General features: G+C 35.8%; 1 protein-coding gene across 1 annotated transcript; it reads left to right on the top strand.

Moving 5' to 3' along the window:
• Window positions 1-111: 111 nt before the first annotated feature.
• On the top strand, window positions 112-24351 carry LOC127877517 (vacuolar protein sorting-associated protein 11 homolog). Its single transcript, XM_052423453.1, has 25 exons — window positions 112-170; window positions 2661-2735; window positions 2996-3175; window positions 3386-3436; window positions 4374-4537; window positions 5053-5197; window positions 5680-5769; window positions 6250-6386; window positions 8388-8532; window positions 10028-10107; window positions 10502-10655; window positions 10987-11133; window positions 12447-12638; window positions 12962-13067; window positions 13472-13608; window positions 15620-15703; window positions 15994-16044; window positions 16421-16509; window positions 16603-16677; window positions 16938-17026; window positions 17761-17968; window positions 19268-19366; window positions 20911-20970; window positions 21811-21943; window positions 23154-24351. The coding sequence occupies exons 1-25, from the start codon at window positions 156-158 to the stop codon at window positions 23208-23210; spliced, it is 2763 nt and encodes a 920-aa protein (XP_052279413.1). The 5' UTR covers window positions 112-155; the 3' UTR covers window positions 23211-24351.
• The last annotated feature ends 2011 nt before the right edge of the window (window positions 24352-26362 follow it).

Below are 26362 nucleotides of genomic sequence, written 5' to 3'. Positions count from 1 at the left end.
ACTTTATATGTTATTAAAAATAAATTAAAATGTACAAAGTATAATATTTTATTTAATTAAAACACAGTTTATAACAAAAAAGTCAGAAAATTAAATACGAATCTACGATTTTGAAACGGTTGCAAGTGCCCGAAAAAGGTGAAGGTCACAAGAAGATGGCCTTTTTGCAAGTAGGCGTTATTTATTTATCTGTTTTCACACGTCTGATTAATTATTTAGAATATTTAATACGTGTCATTCTCAGATTTATTGTGACTTATTTATTTGATGGCGTTATCGTTGTATCCAATTTAAAGGAAATTGTTTAAATAAACCAGATCTCATAGCTAAGGCCAAAGGAGGAAGTGATTCACTGTATGATTTCACTGACAATTGGCAGTTAAACAAACACATTTTTTACTGACTGTCACTCGAATCTGGCTTCAATAAATAAATTGTCACTTTATCTAGTTCTTCAAGTGGTTGACACACAGTAATGGTAAACCCATGTGACAATGTCTACGAGAATTTGATGATCGACAGTTACCAAAAAACCATCCCTAACATTGCATAGTACCTGGAAGTGGAACATTGTACTTCGCGGTACTTTAGCAATATTCATAAGCATCTATAAAAGTTAAAACATCTTCATATTTCAGATAAATGATTTAAAAGATAAACATTTTTCACTGAACTTCATTGGATGATTGCCTTTTTATGTCAAAAACCCTTCAATTTTAACTGTTGTAGCGAAAACCCTTCAATTTTAACTGTTGTAGCAACAGAAACAACTCCACTGTCCCCCAGTGTTGTTTATTTTGTTCATTGGGTAATTCTGCGGCAAATAGGTTCGACCTCATAAAAATTAAATCAAACATGCATAAACAAGGATCTGACATACAATCAATAAAGTTAATATTACTTAAATTAATTTGAGTTAGAAACACACAAATAAATGTACATCACAGTTATTTTTAGTCAATATACACAGACTCCCAGAGCCTTTGTTATTATTTCCTATGACCGCTCTGTGAGTCCATATGCACCCCTTCATAAACACAACCGTAGTTCTCTGCCTATTTTGGGAAAAGGAGTTTGACCAAATTGGGAATTTTTTATCGACAAAATTGGCCATTTTGGGAATTTTTGCTTCGATGAAACTGCTCATCTGGGAAAAATTTTTGAATTTATCATGCTTAAATAATTCAGTGGTTTAACAAATAAATTTGTTTTTATTTTTATAATTTTGTCTTCTTTATATAAACAGATGCAATATTTGGCATGTTCAACGTTTATTCAAGTACTGCAGTTTTGTTTTTCAGTTACAGTTACACTCTGAGAAAAGAACTGTGCAGTCAAAATCTTATAGCAGATATTTTTTACCAAAACAAACACTGGATAGTCACACAAGTTATAAGACACTTCATTCTAAAAAAAAATAAAAAAAGTAATATTTTTTCTTTTTTTTCTTTTTTTTGGAAATTGGGAATTTTTTTATAATTTCCATTTAGGATCGGGTCCGTTTGCTTTGGGAGTGCCTCCGTTTTCCGGAGGCGCAGACAGTGCTGAAAACCCCCTGTTTCTTATTTGATGGATAGAACTAACGAAAGAATAACAAAGTAAATAAAAAGAAATTATTTCTTGTTGAAATGGTACTATTTGAATGAGAGTGTGCTTTAGAAAGATAAATGTTTGTACCTTTTTGCAACATCAGTGTTCCTTAGCCCTTGCAGTGGGGATCAAATTTTGCACCCTAGGACAATACTCTCAACAAACTTTGGTTTATAAAGCTGAGAGTTAAATTATTGCAACTAAGTTAATTCAATCACTGTCAGATTTTTTTCTTTTAAGAAATCAATTTAACTCTAAAATTTCATGGGTATGGGTACAGTTTGAGATTAAAGACATATCATTACTAAGAATAGATTATATACATGTACTTTCTTTATCCACTAGTTTGCGAAATTTGATTGTTTTTCATAGTGCTAAATAGTAATGTAACACAAGGGGATAACAGTAAAAAGGTGATTGTACCATGGGTTTGTTGAGCTATAAAATGGTCTATTACAAATGAACCATTGTACACTGGATGAATGTTTTAATGCTTGTAGTCTAAGTAGGTAGTGAGTTGGAACCCTCTTAGCTTCAGTGTCAGAACATTGATTTTCTCAACACGATCGTGTAACCAACTTGTTATTAGTCCTGTTTTCAACATTTGGTTCCTTATTATCTCTATAGCCCCTACACCTACTTGTAGTATGGCTGTAAACAAAAATATGTTAAGCATTCAACTGTTTGGCATAAGTAAGGTTGTATAAACATATCAGGGATCATATTTTTTCCCGGTTCTGTTGATCCTAGAGTGATTGAAATTTAGAAAAAGCTATCAAAACCCCCAAACAGTTGGTCTGTACTGGTTTGCTTACTTGTCCTATGTCTTCATAGTCGCATGCCATACACCTTGTTTATCTTCACACTCCCTTCTCCTGCTTTGATGCTCCGTTTTATTGCCCATTTATTATTGTTCAGTTACTTGAAAAGTATATTTCATAACAATAAATTATTGATTTATTAGGTGCATTATAAGAAGTCCTCAACTTTACGTTATAAATGTGATTTCTTCTTTTCCTTACCTTAGTAAGTGATCAACTTTCCCTCAAACCATTTTAATTGCATTTCAGTGGAGAAAGTTTAATTTCTTTGACAAAGAGACTGTAAAGGATCCAGAAACAAATGAGACCTTCAACCAACTGAAGGTTTGTTTACATGTTTAGCACTTTTGTGACCTCAATGTTAATGTGTATATAACTTGAACAGTTGATTTCAATGTTTTTGTGTATTTTATTAATGACTAGCAACACTAGCGAAAATATATATGTAAATTATTGTTCTGTTTGCTTTTTAAATTAATGTCATTATGTGCTCTTTTTATAATGGATTTTTATTTCTCAGATTTGGTTTGGTAAATACTAAAGTACGGCGTCCCTTACTGAATGATATTTACATATTTATTCAGGAGGTGAATGTGTCAGCGTGTGTCAGTGGTGGTGGTCAGCTGATTGTCAGCGATTATGAAGGTAAAATTTACTTCATCTCAAGGTCTCTGCAAGTGAACTCGTTTGCGGCCTATGACATCAGAGTTTCACACCTGTACCAACTGAAACAGAGCCTCAGTAACCTGCTGATTTCAGTCGGGGTAAGCTAATCCTGCTTCTGAGATGTTGTGACTTAGGTCAGTTGCTTGATAACAGACAAATCTAATAAACAATTAATGTTTTAACGTTTGAAAAATTAACATAAAAAAGTATATTTAATAAAAGTATCATTTAAATAACAGCTGTCTTTCACAGGTTTGCATTTCAGTAAAAGTGACTGATCATTGCAAAGTGTGTTGTAACTATTTTAGGAAGATGAACAAGGTGTTAATCCTCTAATCAAAGTTTGGAATCTGGATAAGGTATGTTACATTTTGTATTTTAAATCCTACGTTTAATTTTTAGCTCGGCTGTTTTCGGAGAAAAACCGAGGTATTGTCATAGCCAGCTCGTGTCTGTCGTCGTGTCCGCCGTCTGCGTCATGCTAAAACCTTAACATTTTGTCAAGGCATTGAACATTGGCTCTAAAATCAAAGTGCTTCAACCTACAACTTTGAAACTTCATATGTAGCTGCACCTTCATGAGTTTTATATGCCACACCCATTTTTGGGTCACTAGGTCAAAGGTCAAGGTCACTGTTACCTTTAAAAAAAAAAAAAAAAATCTGACAAGCTTTCATTCATTAAAAACTGCACCCGCAGCCGAGCGTGCACCCGTTATGCGGTGCTCTTGTTATGTTTTCTTTGCATGAATGTAATATACTTAAAAAAAAAAAATCAGTATGCATTAACATTAAGCTTATATTTTATTTCTCACATTTTGTAAAATTCAAATTTCATGAATACAAGTATGTTGATGTCATTATCAGAGCTCCAGATAAGGATTTAGTCTAAAGGGTATTTCATCCCCTGATATTATTGTTAAAGCGTATTTTACTCCTTTGTTTCAGCCATAAAGGGTATTTGGGAATATTTAGGGGTATTTTCCATTTCCGTGGAAAACTGACAAAGTAAATGGTCGCTGAAAACGTCCTTTTTTTGATCCACTAACATGATGGGCCGCAATTTTATTGCAAGCGTATTTTGATTGACTTACTTTTGATTCAAAGGTTAACTTACACTAAAAACTCAACTGGATTATTGGTTAAACCGGGTACGCACTTTAATCGATTTAAAATACGTACCAATATTTATATTGCGTTTTGTTACGTACTGGGCCCATTTTTAATGCGTTTTTTTATTTTTAATGCGTAAATACGCAGATACGCCTCTTATCTGGAGCTCTGGTCATTATTGCAGATGGAAAAAGGTGTACCCGTCTGCACTCGCATCACACGGGCGATACCAGCCAATAAGCCTACTCCAGTCACCTGTGTAGCAGCGCATGAAAACCTCAATTGGATGGCTGTAGGGTTTGAGAATGGAACTGTCCTCTTGTTCAAAGGAGATATCAAATCAGACAGGTAGTGTTAAAGGATACTTGATAATGAAAAAAAAGTGGTAGGCAATTAAGAGCAATGTGCATGCAGAAGATTGGTGAATGGGCATAAGTGTTACCCCTTTTTGCTTGTCCATGCATTTACCCAAAAATCCTTTACATTTGACATGTTTAAGTAAGTGATTGCATTCGTCCTGTAAACTTACATAGTTAGGCCAATTGTAAATATGGTTCAGGTGTAGTAAAACTTGGTCAACAGGTCTAGTGTTTTAAAATGTACGCACCTTGAGCTTAGGGCCATCAGGGCCGACTTGTTTGACGAATTTGCTGAGCACTGGCTCATTATTTTTCTTGACACTATGTACTATAATTTTTTTTTTAATTTTTAGACTGCAATGATAATTTTCTAGAATGTTATTTAGAAACTTAAGGCCACACTAACAGGTTATTTTAAGATAAACACCTGCTGTGTTGGTGTTACATTTTGCTGTATATGTAAATTGTATTTATTTAATATATTCAAACATCCTACATTTGCAGACACAGCAAGCAGTCAATTGTATATGAGGGCAAGTCAGCTGTCACTGGGCTCGCATTTAAGTCAGCTGGCAAGAACATCATCCTGTTCGTAGCAACGGAGAGTGTTATCTTGTCTATTAATGTTAGCGGCAAGGACAAAATGCAAGTAATTAGTGACTTTTTACTTCATGCCTCTTGAACTTTTGAGTATTGTGTTGATATACTTTGTGTCAATGTGTATTAAATGTGATACATGTATCTTACAAAACTGGTAACCAAATTCCAATGCTGTACAAAGCATTTCTATGAACCTCTTAACCCCTGACCGTCCAAATGCATTATTAATGTAGCCTAATTCTGGGAAAACAGGGCTTAATGCATGTGTATAAAGTGTTATCCCAGATAAGCCTATGCAGTCTGCATCACACTTTCCGCCTAAATTGGATTTTTCAAATAAGAAAAATTCTTTAAACAAAAAAAATCCATAAAAGTGGAAATGTCTTCCCTGATTAGCCTGTGCATAGTGCACATGACAATCTGGAACTGCACTTTATTCACATGCATTTAGCCCAGTTTTCCCAGAATGCAACTCAATTAAGTCCAACCAGTGAAATGTGTCAAATGTTAGTTAATGCTCGTTGTTTGTAGACCACCCTGGATGAGTTTGGTTGCAAAAGGGGATGTTCTGTGATGAGCGACATGAGCCAGGACAATCAGTTTGTCATTGCTAGGGATGACGTAAGTAGCAGGGACGGACTACTCATCTTTTCAGATGACCATTTAATCCTTTCCCACTTAGATGAACGTTTTGACTCATTTATGGTTTCTAAGAAAATCAAATGAAATTTAAGACCTTTTTTACTAGTTCAAGTTTTGAAGTATTGATTTCCAACCATTACATACTTATGAGCAGCTAACAGTATAAAACCTTAACAGACTGCGAGTAACTCTGTGCAGTCTGCACACGCTAATCAGGGACAACACTGTCCACTTTCATTGTATGTTTAGTTCAATGGAAGTCTCTTTTATTCGAAAATCCAGTGTAGGTTGAAAGTGTTGTCCCTTATTATCTTGTGCATACTTCTAAGGCTAATGTGCGATGACACTTTACACACATGCATTAAACCTTTTGCCCAAAGCAAGGCTCATATTACGAATATAACACGAATGCAAGATTTACATACAAGTTACAGTTTGTATCTGATGTATGTATATTAGGCGCTGTACTTCTACCAGCCGGATGGCCGAGGCCCATGCCTAGCTTTTGAAGGGGAAAAGTTTCAGCTACACTGGTTCAGGAACTACCTAGTCATAGTCGGCAAAGATGCAAAGCAGTTCCCCAAGGCACCCATAATGTAAGCAGACCTGTCTTTTTGTTCCATAAAATTTTGTTTTAACACCTAATTTTTAGCCAGGCTGTTTTCGGAGAAAATTCGAGCTATTGTCATAGCCAGCTCGTCGTCCGCCGTAGGCGTCGTGCTAAAACCTTAACATTGGCCATAACTTTTTAAATATTGAAGATAGCACCTTGATATTTGGCATGCATGTGTATCTTATGGAGCTGCACATTTTGAATGGTAAAATTGCAAGGTGAACATCATCCTTTAAGGTCTAGGGTCGAAAAAAAACAAAGTAAAGGGAAGTAATAAGCTTTAAATGGACATAGTTATCTGACCTGCCCACGTATATATTTTTGTTAAATAAATCACAGCGGCGCAGTAGGCGGCATTGTGTTTTTGACAAACACATTGTGGTAAAAGGTCAAGGTCATCCTTTACGGTCTAGGGTAAAAATACAAATTTAAGGGAAGTAATAAGCTTTAAAAAGGGAGATAATTATTCAATATTGAACATAGCCACTTTATGTATTTGGCATGCATGTGTATCTCATGGAGCTACACATTTCGAGTAGTCAATCATAGTCACGGTAGTGGCTTTTAATTATTTGCTACTAAAATTAGAGATTTGTTAGAGACAATTATTTTCAAGGTAAGTAATTTATGTAATTATAAATCTCATATTATATATTTCCTTACCAAGAATTGAAGTTCTTTTCACAGTTACTGTACAGATTTATTATTTTGATTATTTATAGCTCAAATGATTGATTTGTCAAAGGTTTTTTTTTTAAATGATATAATTATAATTTCTTTGATGTTCATTACATACCTGTGGACTTATGTTCATAAATACACGATCAACTCTGGCTATGATCTCTTTTAAACCACAGGCCTTGGTTGTCAGTGATGTCTGACATGGTCATAATTGACTGTGAGACCCCCCCCCCCCCTCCCGGTTCCCCCGGTTGGGTTGGACAAAATTCAAGGGAAGTAATAAGCTTTAAAGGGAGATGATTTCTATACCTGCCAAATGATAAATAGCAATTTTATTTCAAAGCGGCGCAATAGGGGGCATTGTGTTTCTGACTAACACATCTCTTGATATAATTATCATTTCTTACCTGTTCTTATCTGTGAATGCTAGTTTTCATTAAATACCAGTGGACTTATGTCCATACATACATGATGAACTCTGGCTATGATCTCTTTGATAAACCACAGGCCTTGGTTGTCAGTGATGTCTGACTTGGTCATTTTTAACTGTCTATAGACCTCCCACCCCCCCCCCCCCCCTCCCCGTTGGATTGGACAAAATCCAAGAGAAGTAATTAAGCTTTAAAGGGAAATGATGTCTATACCTGCCAAATGATAAATAGAAATTTTATTTCAAAGTGGCGCAGTAGGGGGCATTGTGTTTCTGACAAACACATCTCTTGTTGGGTCACTAGGTCAAAGGTAAAGGTCACTGTGCCCTCTAAAAAAAAAATTCTGACAAGCTTTCGCAGCCGAGCGTGGCACCCGTAATGCAATGCTCTTGTTTCAAAAGGCAGTTACCTTTGCCTTACTAATTTTGAATTTGTGTGCATTATGGGTATTTGTTTTTGTGCTGTGTTTAGTGCTTTTGTCTTGTGTCAGACTGTTTTGCAGTCTGTTGCTTGCCACTAATAAATGGACACCATGCTTTAGGTTTCTTTTCTTCCAGTGCAGCTGAAGTTTGATATTAAGCTAGGTGTACTTCAGAATAGTAAATGTATTATGTGTGCTGTAGTGAACATTAAAAAAGTTTCTACATGAAATATAGATAGAATGTATGAAAAAATAATATATTTTTTTTATAGGGAACATAACACCTCAACAAAAACATCATAGCTGTTGTGTAAAACTCAATTTTGCCTAGGAAACTATCCAATTACCAAAAGTCTGTTAGTGTATAACTCAATCTTGCGTAGGAAACTATCCAATTTCCAAAAGTAGCCACATCTTTATAGTGGGTATAATCAATGATCCATGATTATAGCCGTGCTGGACAACCTATTGAGCAGCACATGGTGACCGTGTACGACATCCAGAACAAGTTCATAGCTTACTCTGCTCCATACCCTGAAGTGATCGACATCATCAGTGAGTGGGGGTCCCTCTACATTCTCACGGGTGACCGCAAGGTTGGAATAACACTGATGCAGCTTATTTCTAATGTTTAAATCAACTTTTGTTACCACAGCAATAGGATCAGGGGACAAAAATATTCATAAACTGCACTCGTCCTGCAGGACGAGTGCATTAAAATTTTCACTCGTCCTGCAAACACACGCACTCGTCCTTCAAATATGTGTGAAATAAAGATTGCAAAGGGCTGATATGACTTAGAAAATTTCCTAAAGTATATTACTGCTAAGCAGTGAAATAAGTTACTTTATTTATGAGGAACACAAAATAAATAATTTTTTCTAATGCTCGCGTGCTTTCCGTTTCGGACGTTTAAAAAATCGCCCCCGCCCCCTTTTAAGAACGCTCGTATGTCAGACATTTTTCAAACGAAATTCAGACTGGTTTAAATCTGGTTTAAAACCATACTTCGCGCTTAAATAATTCTTTAAAAGTCAATACTAACAGTGACTGCAGTCGCATGGTTCCCTGTCAACATGTACGCGCAAAGCTTACACCAAAAAGCCAATATTTACTCGGGACACAAGTCTCGCATAACAACGCGCACCTGCTGTATGAATTTTACAATTACAATTTCCGGTTCATTCGCATTCTACTTTCGGAATAGATATGCTTTTAGAAAATGATTTTATTAAATGAAAAATAGTCTTACTGGTCAGAAAATTCATTTTTTAACATAAGCTTTTTTTCACTCGTCCTGTAGGACGAGAGCTTTAGGGAAATTCACTCGTCCTTTCAAGATTTCACTCGTCAATACGAGCGGACGAGTGGAATTTTTGTCCCCTGAGGATGTTAGTTGGGTTTCATTAATGTTCAGGTCATGATAAGCATGCTGTTGCAGCTACTTAATCATTTTGTGATGATTTGTTAATACTTTTTTCTTTCTTGTTGGTAAATATTACTTGAACCTGCCTGGAAATAGCTTCAATTGTTTTGATAATATCTTATACAAGTGTTGGCCATTTTAGCTAAGCATTTCTTGTTAACCTACTCGCCACTTCATTATGACTGTTAAAGTTCTGTGGTCTGCAAGAAGACATATATTTAATTGTTTTTTAGCTCGGCTGTTTTCGGACAAAAAACCTGAGGTATTGTCACAGCCAGCTTGTCGTCTGGCGTCTACCGTCTTCCGTCCCGTGTCGTGCTAAAAAACCTTATCATTGGCTCTAAAATAAAAGTGCTTCCACCTACAACTTTGAAACTTCATATTTAGCTGCACCTTGATGAGTTCTACATGCCACAACCATTTTTGGGTCACTTGGTCAAAGGTCAAGGTCACTGTGACCTCTAATATAAATCTTTAACATAGGCTCTTAAGTCAAAGTGCTTCCACCTACAACTTTGAAACTTCCTATGTTTTAAAACATATTGACAACACAATTAGCTGAAAAATGTTTAAGCAAGAGCGGTGTTCAGCAATTAACATTACATTACCATGGCTCCCTCTTCTGTAACATATACAAGAGTTTGAATGATCTGTTATTTCTACAGCTTTTTCTGCTACTAGAAAAGGACACGCAGACAAAACTGGAGATGTTGTTTAAGAAGAACAACTACACATTGGCCATTAGGTAACATGAATGTACAATGGACGCTTACATCTTAACCATTTGTAGTCATCATGAAAATTTTAATGGTTCTTACATCAGAGATCCTACACAAGTATTTACTAGTATAAATCAATATTTTTCGAGAACTGCTTAAAGTAATCCTATATCAACCTGTGTTCTTGTATTTTTTTGTTTCTTAGTCTTTTTTTCTGTTTGTTTATTTATTATAATACTCCCTCAATGGTAAAGAATACATGGTTACGATTAAACAATGTTGTTTAAATTGAAATCTTTCAAATATTTTAGTTTAAAGGCAATCTTAAGAATATGTTCAGTTTTTTTCTAGTAAATTCTTTTTTATACTAACACCATAATCAAACTCACTTTATCTGAGTGTCTGTTTGTGTACTTCCAGCCTGGCTAAGAGTCAGCAGTATGACCAGGAAGGTCTTGTCGACATCTTCACCCAGTACGGAGACCACCTGTACTTCAAGGGGGACCATGATGGAGCAATCGACCAGTACATCAAAACCATTGGCAAACTGGAAGCCTCATATGTCATCAGAAAGGTAACCATACTTGTGGCAACAAATGAGGGGTTTTGCAAGCATAGAATGTAATTTGCAGTCAATAATTAGATGCAAGGAACAATTAGCACTAATCTATTTTACACTGTTTTATATCACATGAAATATATGTAATAATGACCCTTTAATAAGAGACGACCTCTTAAGGAAAAAAACAATTAATGCTGAAAGTGTTGTCCCTGATAAACCAGTGCGGACTGCAAAGGCTAATCTGGGAAGATGATTAATGTACATACACGAAGCCACATTGCCAGAGCAATGCTCATTCATGGCCTGTCACACAGCTCATGGGGTTTGATGTTGTCTGCTACAGTTTCTGGATGCCCAGCGTATCCACAACCTGACAAAGTACCTGCAGGCCTTGCACACGGCCAAGATGGCTACCGAGGAGCACACCACCCTGCTGCTCAACTGCTACACCAAGCTGAAGGACGTCTCCAAGCTGGATGAGTTCATCATGGTATGATTGAGTTGCAGTCTGTGACTGCAGGTTTTTTGTGTTTTTTTGAGACTGGACTATTGAACTTCCTGTTAGTCTGGTAGTTTTTATATAAGAATTGAATTTTGACATTCATTATATTGGGACATTGGCTTTGCAATTTGAAGAATTTATAAATGCTCTCATAAAGTGCATCCATTATTTTTCATCACTTTTTTTCCATGGACTTTAACTGTTAGAGATCATTTCCAAACCTATTGGAAACTTGGAATTATACCATGCAATTCTTGCACTGAGAAGACATTTTTGAAAATCTTTCCTTTAAACTGTTGGATATTGGATGTTTTTATACTCTGATTGCAACAATTTTGGATATCATTTTTAAAAAATGGGGTAAATTAATTCAAAACTGCTATTGAAGCAGTGCAGTCTATGGATTGCTGTGTATAATTGTTATATGTGTTTTGTTGAATGAAGTGGAGATGTTAATTTGACCTTGTTATCAACAAAGGTTTTAGCCTCTGTTTGTTATGTCTGCTCTGTCTCTTATACTTTTTGAATAATTATCATGAAACTTGCCTCTAATGTTAAGGGCATAGAGATGATATTCAAAAGGCTCGATTCTGCCATGCCAGGTCAATGTAATTCTTAAAGGCAAAGCGTTTACACCTCCATTACAATCAGGCAATTGAGATGATGTGCAGAAAGCATGAGTCAGTCACACTTGCACAAGGTCAAGATAATATTTCAAGGTGAAAAATATTTGTGTGTCTGGTCCATATCTCCTATAACTGTTTTAAAGAATTTTCATGGAATCAGCAACAATGTTTAGGTCACTAAGAAAACGTTAGTTAGTCAAGCCAGCACAAGGTCAAGGTCAAATGTTGATGTCAAAAGTTTCAGCCTCTACTTTTGTGTCCTGTCAATATATCCTTTTCCTGTTGAAGAATTTTCATGAAATTTGGCTACAATGTTTTGGTCATTGAGACGATGTTATGAAGGCATGAGTCAGTCATGCCAGCTCAAAGTCAAGGTCACACTTCAAAGTCAAAAGTGTGATCCTATTTTGGTATCTGCTCCATATCCATTTATCCCATTTAAGGATTTTCATAAAACATGGGGACAATATTTAAATCTTTGGGACCATTTGCTGAAAGTATGATTTAGTCACGCAGGCATAAAATAAAGGTCACCAATTCAGCTTCAAACAAGTCTCGATTGGGGATATATCTGTCCTTTGGACGACTTTGTTGTGAAATAAATCTTTTGTCTTATCGTCTTGACTAAATCTTTTACCATATTAATAATAACTATATAATACCTCTGCCTATTAGACGAAGGATCGAGAGATAGACTTCGACAAGGAGACAGCCATACGTGTGTGTCGCCAGGCAGGCTACTACAAGCACGCCCTCTTCCTTGCCAACAAACACAACCTCCATGAGTGGTACCTAAAGATACAGCTAGACGACATTAAGGACTGCGGCAAGGCGCTGGAGTATATTGGGAAACTGGAATTTGAAGAGGTATGCTTGTAGGAAAGTTATTCGGTATATGTGTGGAAATGTTCAGATTTTAAAGGAGTATTTTTTTGGATTTTTTGTGGTTTTATGATGTTTTGAAAACTAGACTTTAAAGAGGTATGCTTATAGGGGGGTTTAATTGGGTTCAAATGAAATGTTGAAGTTTAAAGAGGTTTTGAGATACATTTTACTAGGTGGAAAAAAGGATAAAAAATGCAACAATTTTACATGGGAAATGTGTATAAGCAATGGTTACTATTGTTAAACAGGCTGTTACGTGACAAGTTTACATGTTAGTTACAGGATTTATTGCTATTCACAAACAGGCAGAGAACAATGTAAAGCGTTATGGCAAGATCCTAATGGCAGAGCGACCAGACGAGACCACAGAGCTACTCAAACGCCTGTGTTCAGACTTCAAGCCTTCAGACAGTAGGTGCCTTGGTGTTCTTGTATGGTATAATCTGGTTCAAGGGTGTTACAAGTACAGCTGTCTGCTAGTGTGCATATTTATTGTAATGTCAGTAAAGTAAAACACACAATTTTTAAGAAGGCTGAGAATAGTTCAGTTTCCAATACCTGGATGTATTTTAAAAGAAATACTAAACAAAAAGTCAAAATGCCTTTATGGTAAACTCGCAAATTAGTAAAACATTGGTCAATTATTGGAAAGGCCTTTTTTTAATTGCTGATTATATTTCAGATAGAAATGGTTGTTTTGAAAAAAAGAGAGCTACTACGTACAGCATAATTGTGGATTCTGTCCTATAACGGAGCGTGTGATATTTGATTCATGTTGTACTTATACAGTGATCACCAGATATTCTTATGTTCAGGGCCCCTGGTTGATGCCGGTGACCTGGAAGGAGGGAAGGGGCAGCAGTCCACACAGAGGGCACCAGCAGAACAGTTCATACACATCTTTGTGAACAACTCTGCCAAACTAACAGAGTTCCTGGAGCATATGATATCAGTAAGTGGTAATACTGTGAAACCATTATTATTCTTCAGACATTAATTTTCGTCTTTTGCGTCCTTCGACCGATGGACGAATTCAAGATCCTAACGAACAATCATGTCCCATATTTGAAACAAATAAGACTGAATTACCGTAGGCATGAGGCATTTAAATCCAGCGTAATCCAAGCATATACACAGGGCTCGAAATTAACACTCGCACACTCGCCAAATGCGAGAAAAAAAAATTGCAAGGTAAGTTATAAGCCACTTGTATTTTTTGCAAGTAAAGAAATTGTGAAAAAAAACGAGTTATATTGCTAAATGCGTTCGACGGCGTGAACGCTAAACCGTAGGTTAATTTTTTGAACGTCCGAATACCCATATGTGGAAGCGCGCACCTTGTTTGTAGACTGGTATACTTATTGTACAGATACCCGGATGGTACAAAGAACATGAAACAGTCGACTATTCACACTCAAGTTAAATCCGGTTTTGACACAAAGGGGTGTACATTATACAGTGTACTGACAACTGACATTTCCTGTAAAATGTGAATGCAATAAGGCTGTATCCAATGCGTCAACTTCGTTTAGGTATAATAGTGTTGGTTAGCGCTAATTGTTAACAACTTTATTACCCATTGTGTGTATTGTGTTTTTCAGGGGTGTTGCAGATTATACAGCCAACACGCGGCGAATCCGGATTAAAGACAATACTATTAAACGCAATTAAAATATGACGATGTGTGATCAACACCTGACTGAAATATATTCTGCGCTTTTATTACAAATTAATAAAGAACATATTGATTTGTGTTTGGTTTTCCGTGATTGTAATGGAAAAAGACTAATTGGCAATTGAATCTGTTGTTTAAAACACGCGTTAAGGGTTATTGGTTTAAACCTATTTATTTAAGCTCGATTGCATCGAAAGCCCAAGGCTTATATAAACGCTCTCGAGTCCGTTTCCTGGGCCTAGAACCAGTACTTGGTGTCTTTGGGGAGATCTAATGAACGCTTCCGCATTGGGGATCGAACCCGTGACCTCCCGATCGCTAGGCGGACACCATATCCATTACACCACGGCGACCTACTAACGGTTATTCAGTCCCACTTATCCGCTAATCATAACAAAGAACGTGTCAATGACATAAAATAATAAGAGACAGTTACTATCACCTGAAATAACAGACTTGTTTATTGGCATATGCCAAACAAGGCCCACCTCCTGCAAGTGACTACCAAGTGTCACCCCTCTTTCCCCAGCACAATTTTTTCGCAACCGCGTTTTACATGTATCACAAACATTACAAACAAATCGGACCCTTTTTTCAAAACCAGAAATGGACGATTTTAGGTGCTGACAAAATAGTCATTTTTTTTAAAAGGACGAAATTTCGTGCTGACGAAAATAAATGGTTTCACAGTACTTCAATTGCAAAGATGGACTTTGGTGGTATTTTTATTATGCCCCTGCGAAAGAAGTTTGACATTAAGTATTTTGGAGTCCCTCTGTCCTCTTTGAGTTGGTCTGTTAGTCTTAAGTTGTTGAGCGAACTTCAAATATGGCATCATTATGAAGTAAACATAATATATGCGACTTCATTCCTAGAAATCCACACAGTCCTTAGTTATTTTCCCTTGAACATATTTGAAAGTGGTGTGGCAGTGTAAGTCAAGTTTAGAACAAAGCTGTATTTGTATTTGTTACCACTATTGGTGGCATGACTGGCAAACCTTTAACAAGTCAGCACTGCTCAGAAGGCAAACCTTTAACAAGTCAGCACTGCTCAGAAGGCAAACCTTTAACAAGTCAGCACTGCTCAGAAGGCAAACCTTTAACAAGTCAGCACTGGGCATGACTGGCAAACCTTTAACAAGTCAGCACTGCTCAGAAGGCAAACCTTTAACAAGTCAGCACTGCTCAGAAGGCAAACCTTTAACAAGTCAGCACTGCTCAGAAACTTAGTAAGCAGATAGAAGAGATTTTGTTGTCTAAATGAAGTGTATAATATTTTATTTCAGCTCAATTCCAATTCTCCCAGCTTGTTATACAACACACTACTGGAGCTGTATCTACATGATCTTACACACCAGCCAAAGTCGGAGGTGAGAGATTCTTCTCTATACCTTGTACTGCTAGAAGCCTTGCTTTATTTTGTTTAGAATCAAATTTAACACATGTTTAACCTCATGCTAAACAATGACTTACAGAATTTATCTGACATGTTTTCATAAAATGAAAAGGTTTTTATTTTGTGTATATTGACAACATGTGCCTGATTTATTTATCTGAAACATACATTTAGTTGTTTTCTTGGTTTTAAAGTGAAAGCAGATTTGCTAAATAGTTATCAATTGTCACTTTGACTTTCATCACGTTTACATAATTCTTCCAGGAAAAAGAAGCCAAACAAAAGAAGACTATAGATCTTTTACGAAATCCACAGGTATGTTCATATACAATAAGTTGATAACCTACAAAACAAGATACATAAGCATGTTATATTTGCCACATATTGTGTGGTGAACATACAATACTGTGATTTACACGGTTTGTGTGTATTTCAGTTCAACTATGATATATGTTTGTGTTTTGTTTTAGACCAACAATGATTGTTATGTTTCATGCAACCTATGATTTGTGTTTTGTTTTATGCCAACTATAACTTATGATTTGTTCCATGCCACCTATGATTTGTGTTTTGTTTCATGCCACATATGATTTGTGTTTTGTTCAATGCCGCCTATGATTTGTATTTTGTTCCATGCCACCTGTGATTTGTGTTTTGTTCCATGCCACCTATGATTTGTGTTTTGTTTCAGGCAAACTATGATTTGGACCAGGCATTGGTATTGTGTCAAATGAACAACTTCCAACTGGGCATACTCTACTTGTATGAAAAGGCCAGGCTGTAAGTTAACAAACATTTTTGATATTGTTTATTGAAATGAACTTGTTATATAATCATTTTATCCAGGTGTACAATGGAGGTGTTTATTTGCAGGTACCAGCAAATTCTAAGGTACCACATGGACAATGATGCATATGATCTCGTTATCCAGACCTGCAACAGCTTTGGGTAAACTTGTGTTACCTTTACAAGAAAGCTTTTATTTATAAAAAAAACAAATAAATGTCTCTCTATTCAATTATAATTTTAAAGTTATTTTGAATAAATGTTTTAGGTGATGTATTTAATAGTTTAAGCAAATTCTGAAGGGAATGTTTGTACTCATATACTTTGTTGATTTGCATTTTGTATGTGAAATACAATAGATTTATTATTGTGAGAACACATTACCATTAATAATAAATTTAGATTTATGTTACATGTTGCAGCATGCAGGATCCACATCTATGGGTGCAGGCACTGTCATACTTTGCAAAGAAAGAAAACTTGAAACAGCAGCTTGGGGTGGTACTGCACAGTATCCTTTCTGAGTGTTGGATTTTTTCTAAGAAGAGACTTCATTTGAAAGAAAAATACCACATAAGTCGAAAGTGTTGTTCCCTATTAATGTGTGCTGACTGCACAGTTTAATCTCGGTAGCCACTTTAAGCCCAAGCATTAAGCCCCAATCGCAGCTCATGTATATCAGATATATGTATATGAATTTACATTAACCCTATAGCCAAGTGCTAGTTGTTGGGTACTTGAAGTTTGAATTGTTCAGTTAATACATGTATCACGGCCAATATCAACTGTAAATTTAATGCCTTAGGTAGAGCAGTTATTTTAAATTCCATTTTTGTTACTTTATAGTCTGTGATTGCAAATGTTGGTAGCAATCAGTTGAGGCCAACCTAAATAGCTAAAGTAAGACATTGAAAGTTGGTCTTCATATGCACACAGCCCCTTCTCCCAGTAGCTTAAGATTTTAACTGTTAGCTACTTTGACCATAATACTGTTTGTAGGCACTTTTCTTCTTCACTTCTCAGATAAACTTGGTTAGGATATATAACAAAAATCTGCCAAACTTTGATGCTCGGATCAAAGATTATATTACCCAGGATTATTAAATCAAAGTATGTTAAAGAAAACATGCTAACCATTTAACCCATGGTCAAATGTTTGAACCTCCAATCCCTGATTGTAAACTGATCTTCAAAGGTCCAACGATTCTCCTAATGGTTCTTATGTTATCCTTAACAGCAGTGTAGATATTGACAAGCGGAATCTTTTACCTCCTCTGCTGGTGATCCAGACGCTTGCTCACAGCCCGACAGCGACCCTTTCTGTGATCAAGAATTACATCATCCGCAAACTGCAGACGGAGAATGACCAGATAGCCGAGGACGAGCGCCTCATCAAACAGTACCAGGAGGACACTGAGAAGAAGAGACAGCAGATTGAGGAACTGAAAACCACGTATGTGGCAACGCTGCCAGAAATTTCATTTTACTAGTTACTGTAATAACTTAAAATGTGAGGATTTAAAAAAAAACTTATACATGTATTCACAAAATTTGAGGAAAATTTGTCATTATACCAATTTAATTTATGTTAAGATATTCCTGTGTATTAATTTATTTGTACCAGTATTTGTCATTTTTTATTGATTAGTGAAAGAAGTTTGCTGTTAAAAAGGCGAAAACCACACTCTAAAGTATTAATTTTTGTAAAGATAAGTAAATGATTGAAAATAATTTAATATCATGTTTAATTTGATTGTATAAAAATTATCACCAGTAACCATTGACATTTGATATACTGGTATATAGATTTTTTGTTATCAAACTAAAATGAACTTGTTTTTAGCAGGGCATTTTGCCTTCGATAACTGATTTGTCAATTGGCATCAAATAACAAAACAATTATTTTTAATAATAATCAGATTAATGTTTTTTGTCTTAAAATTAACCTCATACAGAATATACATATAAAGCTGCAAAACAAAAACTGTCAAATTGTTCTTGTATGACTAATATCATTTTAAGTGCATAATCTTGAAGCCATCAAGTGAAACAGTTGAAAAACCATTGTCTATTGCATGCAAATTTACCAAAGTATTGCAAATGATATAATCCACTGACTTCATCTGCCTGGTTTTATGACCATCAACTGGTTGTAAAGACATTGCTGTTATGTGTTGTCAGCACAAAGGTAGGAAAAACTGTCCTAAAATTTAGTCATTAATTGTGTGGCGGAAAATCTGGGTGTCCGAACAATAAGTCACAGTGAAAAATTATTTTGGCTAAAAAGAAGTTGCCCAAAAGCATACGATTGTTCTTAAACTTAAGAGTTTTTATGGTTAAGAGATTTCTTTACAGCAGTGGTGTGAAAGGGTAGCTATAATATGATGTATTTTGGCCGCATTTGTCTGAATATTAAGAGTCACAAGAATAATATGTAAATTTATTATTTTTTACTGTCTATCATGAAAACATTAAACATATTCCTGTTTGGCATGGATGGATGAGCACATTAATTTTTGTTTATGGCACTGACTAATTTGGGACAAAATTGTATACACATACATTTAGCCCATTTTTCCTGGGATTGGCTCATATATTAGAACCATACAACATTCATCTTTACCTTTGATGATAGTTTCTGGTCAATGTCTTCATGGGTTTCTTTCAACATTATTCATATCTTAGCAATTGTTTGCATGTTGGAGATGGGTTTTTGTCTAACATTATACATATTATCTGCTTTTTATTTCAGGGCTAAAGTTTTCCAAAACACCAAATGCAGCATCTGCAACCATCCATTAGAACTTCCATCAGTCCATTTCCTCTGTGAACCACATTCTTTTCACCAACAGTAAGGATAATTATTTTAGTTGTGTATCGGGCTTTCAATGTTCAGAGGTATTCAATGTGTGATATTCATTTATTTCATTTACATAAATGCATTACTAAAAAATTATCATTTGGTGTCACTGTTGCAAATAGGTATCTTATTATAATTATGTTTGAATACTTAGTCTGTCAACAGACTGATATTTGTTTTCTTTTCTAATATCCCAATTATTTCTTGAGATGTATTGCAATACAATATCAAAGCTCTTTTTCTCTTCTGACTGAATTATCATTTTAAGCAGATAAGAAAACATAAATCTGTATAGTATAAGAACAGCACAAGAAGTAGGAGAGAGTTATCTCTATAACAAGAGTTGTCTCCATCAGAAGACATATGCCCCCAGAAAACGCTTGTTTGAAAGCTAAACGCAGATTTCAAAAACCTAAACGCGAACCCTAAGCTCAAGTTCAAGGTCAAAGGGGTCAAAATTTGTGTGAGTATGGAAAGGCCTTGTCCATGTACACATGCATACAAAATATGCAGGTTACATCTGAAGCAACATAGAAGTTTTGAGAATTTTTCGAGCGGAAACGCAATTTTTTTATGATTCAAGGGCCGTACCTCAAGAGTGCCTGGGTTAATTTGGCTGATTATCAAACTTAACTTAGATTTTATTGTCTTACACATTTTTATGAAGTTAAGCGGAAACGAGAAAAAACCTCAATTTTTCGATGATTCAAGGGCCATAACTAAGGTGTGTCTTGGTCAATTTGGCTGATTATCGAAAATGACCTAGATGTTATTGCCTTACACATTTTCATGAACGTGGCAAAGATCCTATGACATTTGCTCGAGTTATTAAGCAGAAACAAAAAAAACAATTTTATGATGATCCAAAGGCTGTAACTCAGGAGTGTCTGGGTCAATTTGGCCAATTATCAAACTTGACCTAGATATTATTGCCTTACACATTTTCATGAACTTTGGTGAAGATCCTATGAAATTTGCTCGAGTTATTGAGCGGAAACGAGAAAAAAACCAATTTTACGATGATTCAAGGGCCGTAACTCAGCAGTGTCTGGATCAATTTGGCTGATCATCGAACTTAACCTAGATGTTATTGCCTTGCACATTTTCATGAGGTTTGGTGAAGATCTGATAACAATTGCTCAAGTTATTGAGCGGAAACGAGAAAAAAACTAATTTTACGATGATTCAAGGGCCGTAACTCAAGAGTGTCTGGGTCAATTTGGCCGATTATCGAAATTGATCTAGATGTTATTGCCTTACACATTTTCATGAAATTTGGTGAAGATCGGATGACAATTGCTTGACTTATTGAGCGGAAACTAATCCGGACGGACTACCTGACTGACGGACGGTGCAATTTTAATATGCCCCCAGAACCTATGTTCTGGGGGCATAAAAATGATAATGCAGGGCTGTAAACAGTCTATTGAATACTGTAATTTGTGTATAATGCATGTGAAAATATTGCAAATACTCAGTAGTACTTGGTGAATGTTTTCATTAAAGCTGATGTTACATTGCTATTTGTGTTCCAGTTGCTTTGAGAATTATGCTGAAAATGAGAATGAGTGCCCAGTGTGCATGCCAGAGAACAGGTCAGTTTGAGTGTCTGATAGTGATACTTGACTTTGCAGTTTCATGGCATCTGTAACACTCCATGTCTCTTCAAACTGTTTGTATTTAAAAAAGAATGTTTATCTTATTAAGTTGAATTTAAATATTAAATTATATTTATAGTTATAAAGAAATTCGTCATTTCATAACAATATTTCTGGAATGTTGTCAGGCTATAGCAAGCTTACTTGTGATGCTCATGTGGTAAAGAAAGTGATAATTAAATATATAAATATACAATCATCTGGGACAACAGTGCCTATCACATGTGCATAGTGTTGTCCCAGATTAACCTTTGAAGTTTGCGCGGTGCCTTTTTAGAACATACGACCAAGTTTTGTATCCAACTTGGTCGTATGTTCTAAAAAGGCACTGCCAAAACGTCTATAAGCACTGATACCCCAGCACTAGCAACCATTAGGAAATGATAAAGTATGCAAAATTAAGAGCTAATTGACAGTAACAAAATTGTTATTTTAATTAATGAGTTTTCATAGTACCGGTTAATGATAAATGATGTAAACCCATGCCATAAAAAATAGCCTTGCTCTGGGAAAACAGGGCTTAATCCATGATTGTTAAGTGTTGTCCCTTATTAGCCTGTGCACACTGCACAAGCTAACTAGGGACAACACTTTCAGCTTTAACGGTTTAAAGGAAGTCTCTTCTTGGGGAAAAGCCAGTTTAGGCAGAATGTGTCATCCGTAATTAGCCTGTGCAAACTTCAAAGGCTAATCTAGGACAACACTATGCACATGCATTAAGAACCGTTTTCCCAGAGCACAGCGCAAATGAAAATTTGCCAGTAATTGCTAATGCAGGAAAATCATGGACATCATTCGAGCCCAAGAGCACGGTAGAGACCTGCATGAGACATTCCATAACCAGCTGGAAAGGGCTCAGGACGGCTTCTCTGTGGTCGCTGACTACTTTGGGAGGGGAGTCTTCAATAAGGTATTTATCTGTGCTGAGGCTATCACAGAAAATGATATTTTTATGCCCCCGGATCGATAGATCGGAGGTATATTGTTTTTGGCCTGTCTGTCTGTCCCATAACTTTAAGGTTACAGTAAAGTTTTGCAATAACTTTTGCAATATTGAAGATAGCAACTTGATATTTGGCATGCATGTTTATCTCATGGAGTTGCACATTTTGAGTGGTGAAAGGTCAAAGTCATCCTTCAAGGTCAAAGGTCAAAAATTAAAAACTTTAATATATTAGAGTTTTGCAATAACTTTTCAAATATTGAACATAGCAACTTGATATTTGGCATGCATGTGTATCTCATGGAGCTGCACATTTTGAGTGGTGAAAGGTCAAGGTCATCCTTCAAGGTCAAAGGTCAAAAATTTAAAACTTTATTATATTAAAGTTTTGCAATTACTTTTGAAATATTGAATATAGCAACTTGCTATTTGGCATGCATGTGTATCTCATGGCGCTGCACATTTTGAGTGGTGAAAGGTCAAGGTCATCCTTCAAGGTCAAAGGTCGAAAATGTAAAACTTTAATATAGTAAAGTTTTGCAATTACATTTGAAATATTGTACATAGCAACTTGATATTTGGCATGCATGTGTACCTCATGGAGCTGCACATTTTGAGTGGTGAAAGGTCAAGGTCAAGGTCATCCTTCAAGGTCAAAGGTAAAAAAAAGCGGTGCATTAGGGGGCATTGTGTTTCTGACAAACACATCTCTTGTTTACATTGCAATATTCCATGTTATAGTTTGGCTATTGGTTTACCAACTTTGAATAGCATTCTTCAAATTGGAACATCCTATATTATAGTTTAGCTATTGGTATTCTGACTTTGAATAAAAGTAACTTTTTTCGGTAAGTTTTTCTGTCTGTCTGTCTATCATCATTTTTGTCTGGGCTTTAACTTTGTAATGCCTTTGAAATGTTTAATAACCTTTATAAGGCAGCTTGTCCTGCTAAAGAACCACATGAATACCTTCTAGGTCAAGGTCAAGCATTGAGGTTAAAGGTCAAAGTACAGGCAATATTGGGCTCGTCCACTCTATAAATTGACCATTCATTAAATAAATTTTAATGAATCTGAACAAATGATTATCTACATAACAACATGTGCTAGTTTGAATCATACAAAGTTTACAAACATCTCTTAGTAAGTCTTTGATCATAATGTTGGCACTTTTCAGGTGACGCTTATAACTGACTCACCAGGTCGCATGTCCAGAAGTATGTCGGGCAAGTGAAGTGCTGGATAAAAGTGAAAATATCAATAGATAAGCTAAACAGGAACTTATTTCACAGTAATTAAGAAAATGTGTCATCCATTTATTATGCTCCCCCAAAATTTATTTGGGGGGAGCATATAGTCGCTGCTTCGTCCGTCCGTCCTTCCGTCCGTCCGTGCACAATTTTTGTCCAGGCTATTTCTCAGCAACTAATGACAGGAATTGAATGAAACTTTATAGGAAGCTTCACTTTCAAGAGGAGATGTGCATTTTATCAGCGGGTTCTGGTCGGATGATTTTTCAGAGTTATGGCCCTTTGAAATTTTCTATAAACTGTACATATAGTGCAATTCTTGTCTGGGCTATTTCTCAGCAACTAATGACCTGAATTCAATGAAACTTTATGGGAAGCTTCACTACCAAGAGGAGATGTGCATATTATCAGCGGGTTCTGGTCGGATGATTTTTCACAGAGTTATGGCCCTTTGAAATTTTCTATAAACTGTACATATTGTGCAATTCTTGTCCGGGCTATTTCTCAGCAACTAATGACCGGAATTCAATGAAACTTTATGGGAAGCTTCACTTCCAAGAGAAGATGTGCATATTATCAGCGGGTTCTGGTCGGATGATTTTTCACAGAGTTATGGCCCTTTGAAATTTTCTTTAAACTGTACATATAGTGCAATTTTTGTCCGGGCTATTTTTCAGCAACTAATGACCGGAATTCAATGAAACTTTATGGGAAGCTTCACTACCAAGAGGAGATGTGCATACTATCAGCGGGTTCTGGTCGGATGATTTTTCACAGAGTTATGGCCCTTTGAAATTTTCTATAAAAAAATTCTTGTCCCCCCAACTACTGTGCCCTCAAGACGTTTCTTTTTATCTGAATATATAGTGCAATATTGTGACAAAAAAAAACTTTGAGGAGCATCACCCGTCTCCGACGGTTTCTTGTGTTCAATAATGTTCTCATTAAATCAAATGGATTTTTACAAGGTAGAGAACAATTTGACAAGCGAGCTATATTTTGTTTTTATTTATATTTGATACAAATAGATATGACGGTTTGTCTTAATTATATTGTGCATCATATTTTGTTAATTTGTATGTCCATTGTGCAATATTTCTTGCTAAATATACACATGATTCTTTATTGTGTGTGTGTGTTTTGTACTGAATATCTCTCCCAACATTAAAACATTTGTCCAAGTGATATCTTGGCATGTTTGAAACTTGTTCACATGGGGTCAAAAACCATTTCACTAGTCAAAGTAAAAGAAGGTCAGAAATTCACTATAAGCTCTCAAACTGAGACATATTAAGCCACCAGATCAGCAACAAAACAATCAATAATGTTTGAGTCAACAATGGTGTGTAATTGTTGGATCTGCATTAACAATAATTTCTGGCTGCAATACGGAATGTTCTGTTCTGCAGAATATACGGCAAATCATATTCAAAGTGTAAAACAAAGCAGTGATTTATATCATATAATCATATAACGTTAGGACTGGTTTTAACATAAGATTTGTGAATTTCAACATTAATGTTAAATAACGAAGTTGATTATCCTTAACAAAATATGAATAGTTGCATGAATGGTATAAACATGTACGGGATCTACATTTTGGTTATAATTTTAATTGATGCTAAGTGCATGGATTATTTATGTGAGGGGTTTGAATGTTGGTTGTTTAATACCATTTTTTTGCCCAAATAAACTAATGAAATATAAAGTTCCGGCTATGCAGTAATTGCATATATGGTCTATGTATGCAAGGGTTTTTGAAAAACATTGCCGACATTGGACTTGGAGGGTGTGTGGCAGTTTTTCTTATATGCCTTTAGTTAAACCTTGTGAATATACTGGCAGTTTTTGTCCAATCTTAGTGAAACTTGCCCAGAATAATTTTAGCTCAGCACAAAGTGTCATGGTGAGCTAAAATGATCATTCAAATCTAGATGAAAATCACTATTTGAGAGATTCTTTTTATTGATCAATTTTATCGATGAAGTGTTTTTCTACAAACATTAAGGCATATGTGCATGTACAAACACATGTTTTAGCTCCACAATCATCGACTATTTTGCGTGTTGAGAGATAGTAAATTATTCAAATAAATCGAGACCCATCGGAGTGGTCATGTTTTTTCAGGGTCCTTGCTATTTTTAGAATATATCTCTAAGTTTTGTATTATGCAACCTTAAGTGAGTCTGTTCCTAACAATAAATAAAGTAACAAATCTCTAGCGTTTGTTTTCACCACCTCCAGGAAATAATATCGTCACACGATTTAGATTTCGTCTGTCGATAGAGGTAATGATCCATTAACCCACTCCGGCCTGAAGCTTTGACTTGGTCCCATACAGCAACACAAAGATATGTTACCTGGCACAATTCAACAGAGAGTGTTTTTCCTTAGAGAATTTCTTAACGTGGATATAAACTTGATATCGTAGATTCACCCTTCAAGCACGACGTACAGACCATCTGAAATCACTAAGAATGTATTTGTGGCAAACGTTCGTTCGTTCAGGAATAAAAACATTCATGCGGTTGGTGTTACTCATACCAGTGCCAAAATGTTTCCAGTTCATGAAATATCAGGATAATACATCATAATTCCTCATACAACAATCGCAGAGTCCATATCTCGTTGTCTACCGTAGACCTCATCAATTATTCGGAGGCCACGTGTTCAGTGAGATACAATCGGACTTCCTCGGTTCTAGGCCCGATCTATAACAGAAAGGCCACGACGCTTGATCTCAGCGTCGAATTTCGCAGTCCAAATGCCGATATAAATTAATTGTTTCCTTCTGAATTATACACAATGCTAAACACCACATGACGGTTTTTGAAAGATGATTGATTACATAGTTCTTTCCTGGAAAGAGCAAGCACTCTGACATGCAACAAAAAGGGGGTAATCGAGCAATTGCGCCGGTCGATGGCAACAACATTTTAGGTTTTAAGTTAAATTTAACTTTTGTTAACAACTACATCTATTTGTTGGGAACTACATGTATTTGATTGTGAAGGCTGGTCTCAAATGGGAATATTAAAAAAAACGATATGGGACAAATATAATCATGGTCGGTTCATATTTACGTGCCTTTACAAAAAGGCATGACCTGTATTAAAGGGATTACAAAAGTAATCAG

This window comes from Dreissena polymorpha, chromosome 4, assembly GCF_020536995.1.
Source record: "Dreissena polymorpha isolate Duluth1 chromosome 4, UMN_Dpol_1.0, whole genome shotgun sequence".
Taxonomy (NCBI): Eukaryota; Metazoa; Mollusca; class Bivalvia; order Myida; family Dreissenidae; genus Dreissena; species Dreissena polymorpha.
This window is presented reverse-complemented; position numbering and strand designations above follow the sequence as displayed.

What these genes read in the sequence shown, in the direction of transcription:
- LOC127877517 (XM_052423453.1), top strand. An exon ending in GGAAACTGGAATTTGAAGAG is followed by an intron (nt 12,639 to 12,961) that starts GTATGCTTGTAG and finishes ATTCACAAACAG; the next exon opens with GCAGAGAACAATGTAAAGCG. An exon ending in ATTGAGGAACTGAAAACCAC is followed by an intron (nt 17,969 to 19,267) that starts GTATGTGGCAAC and finishes TTTTTATTTCAG; the next exon opens with GGCTAAAGTTTTCCAAAACA.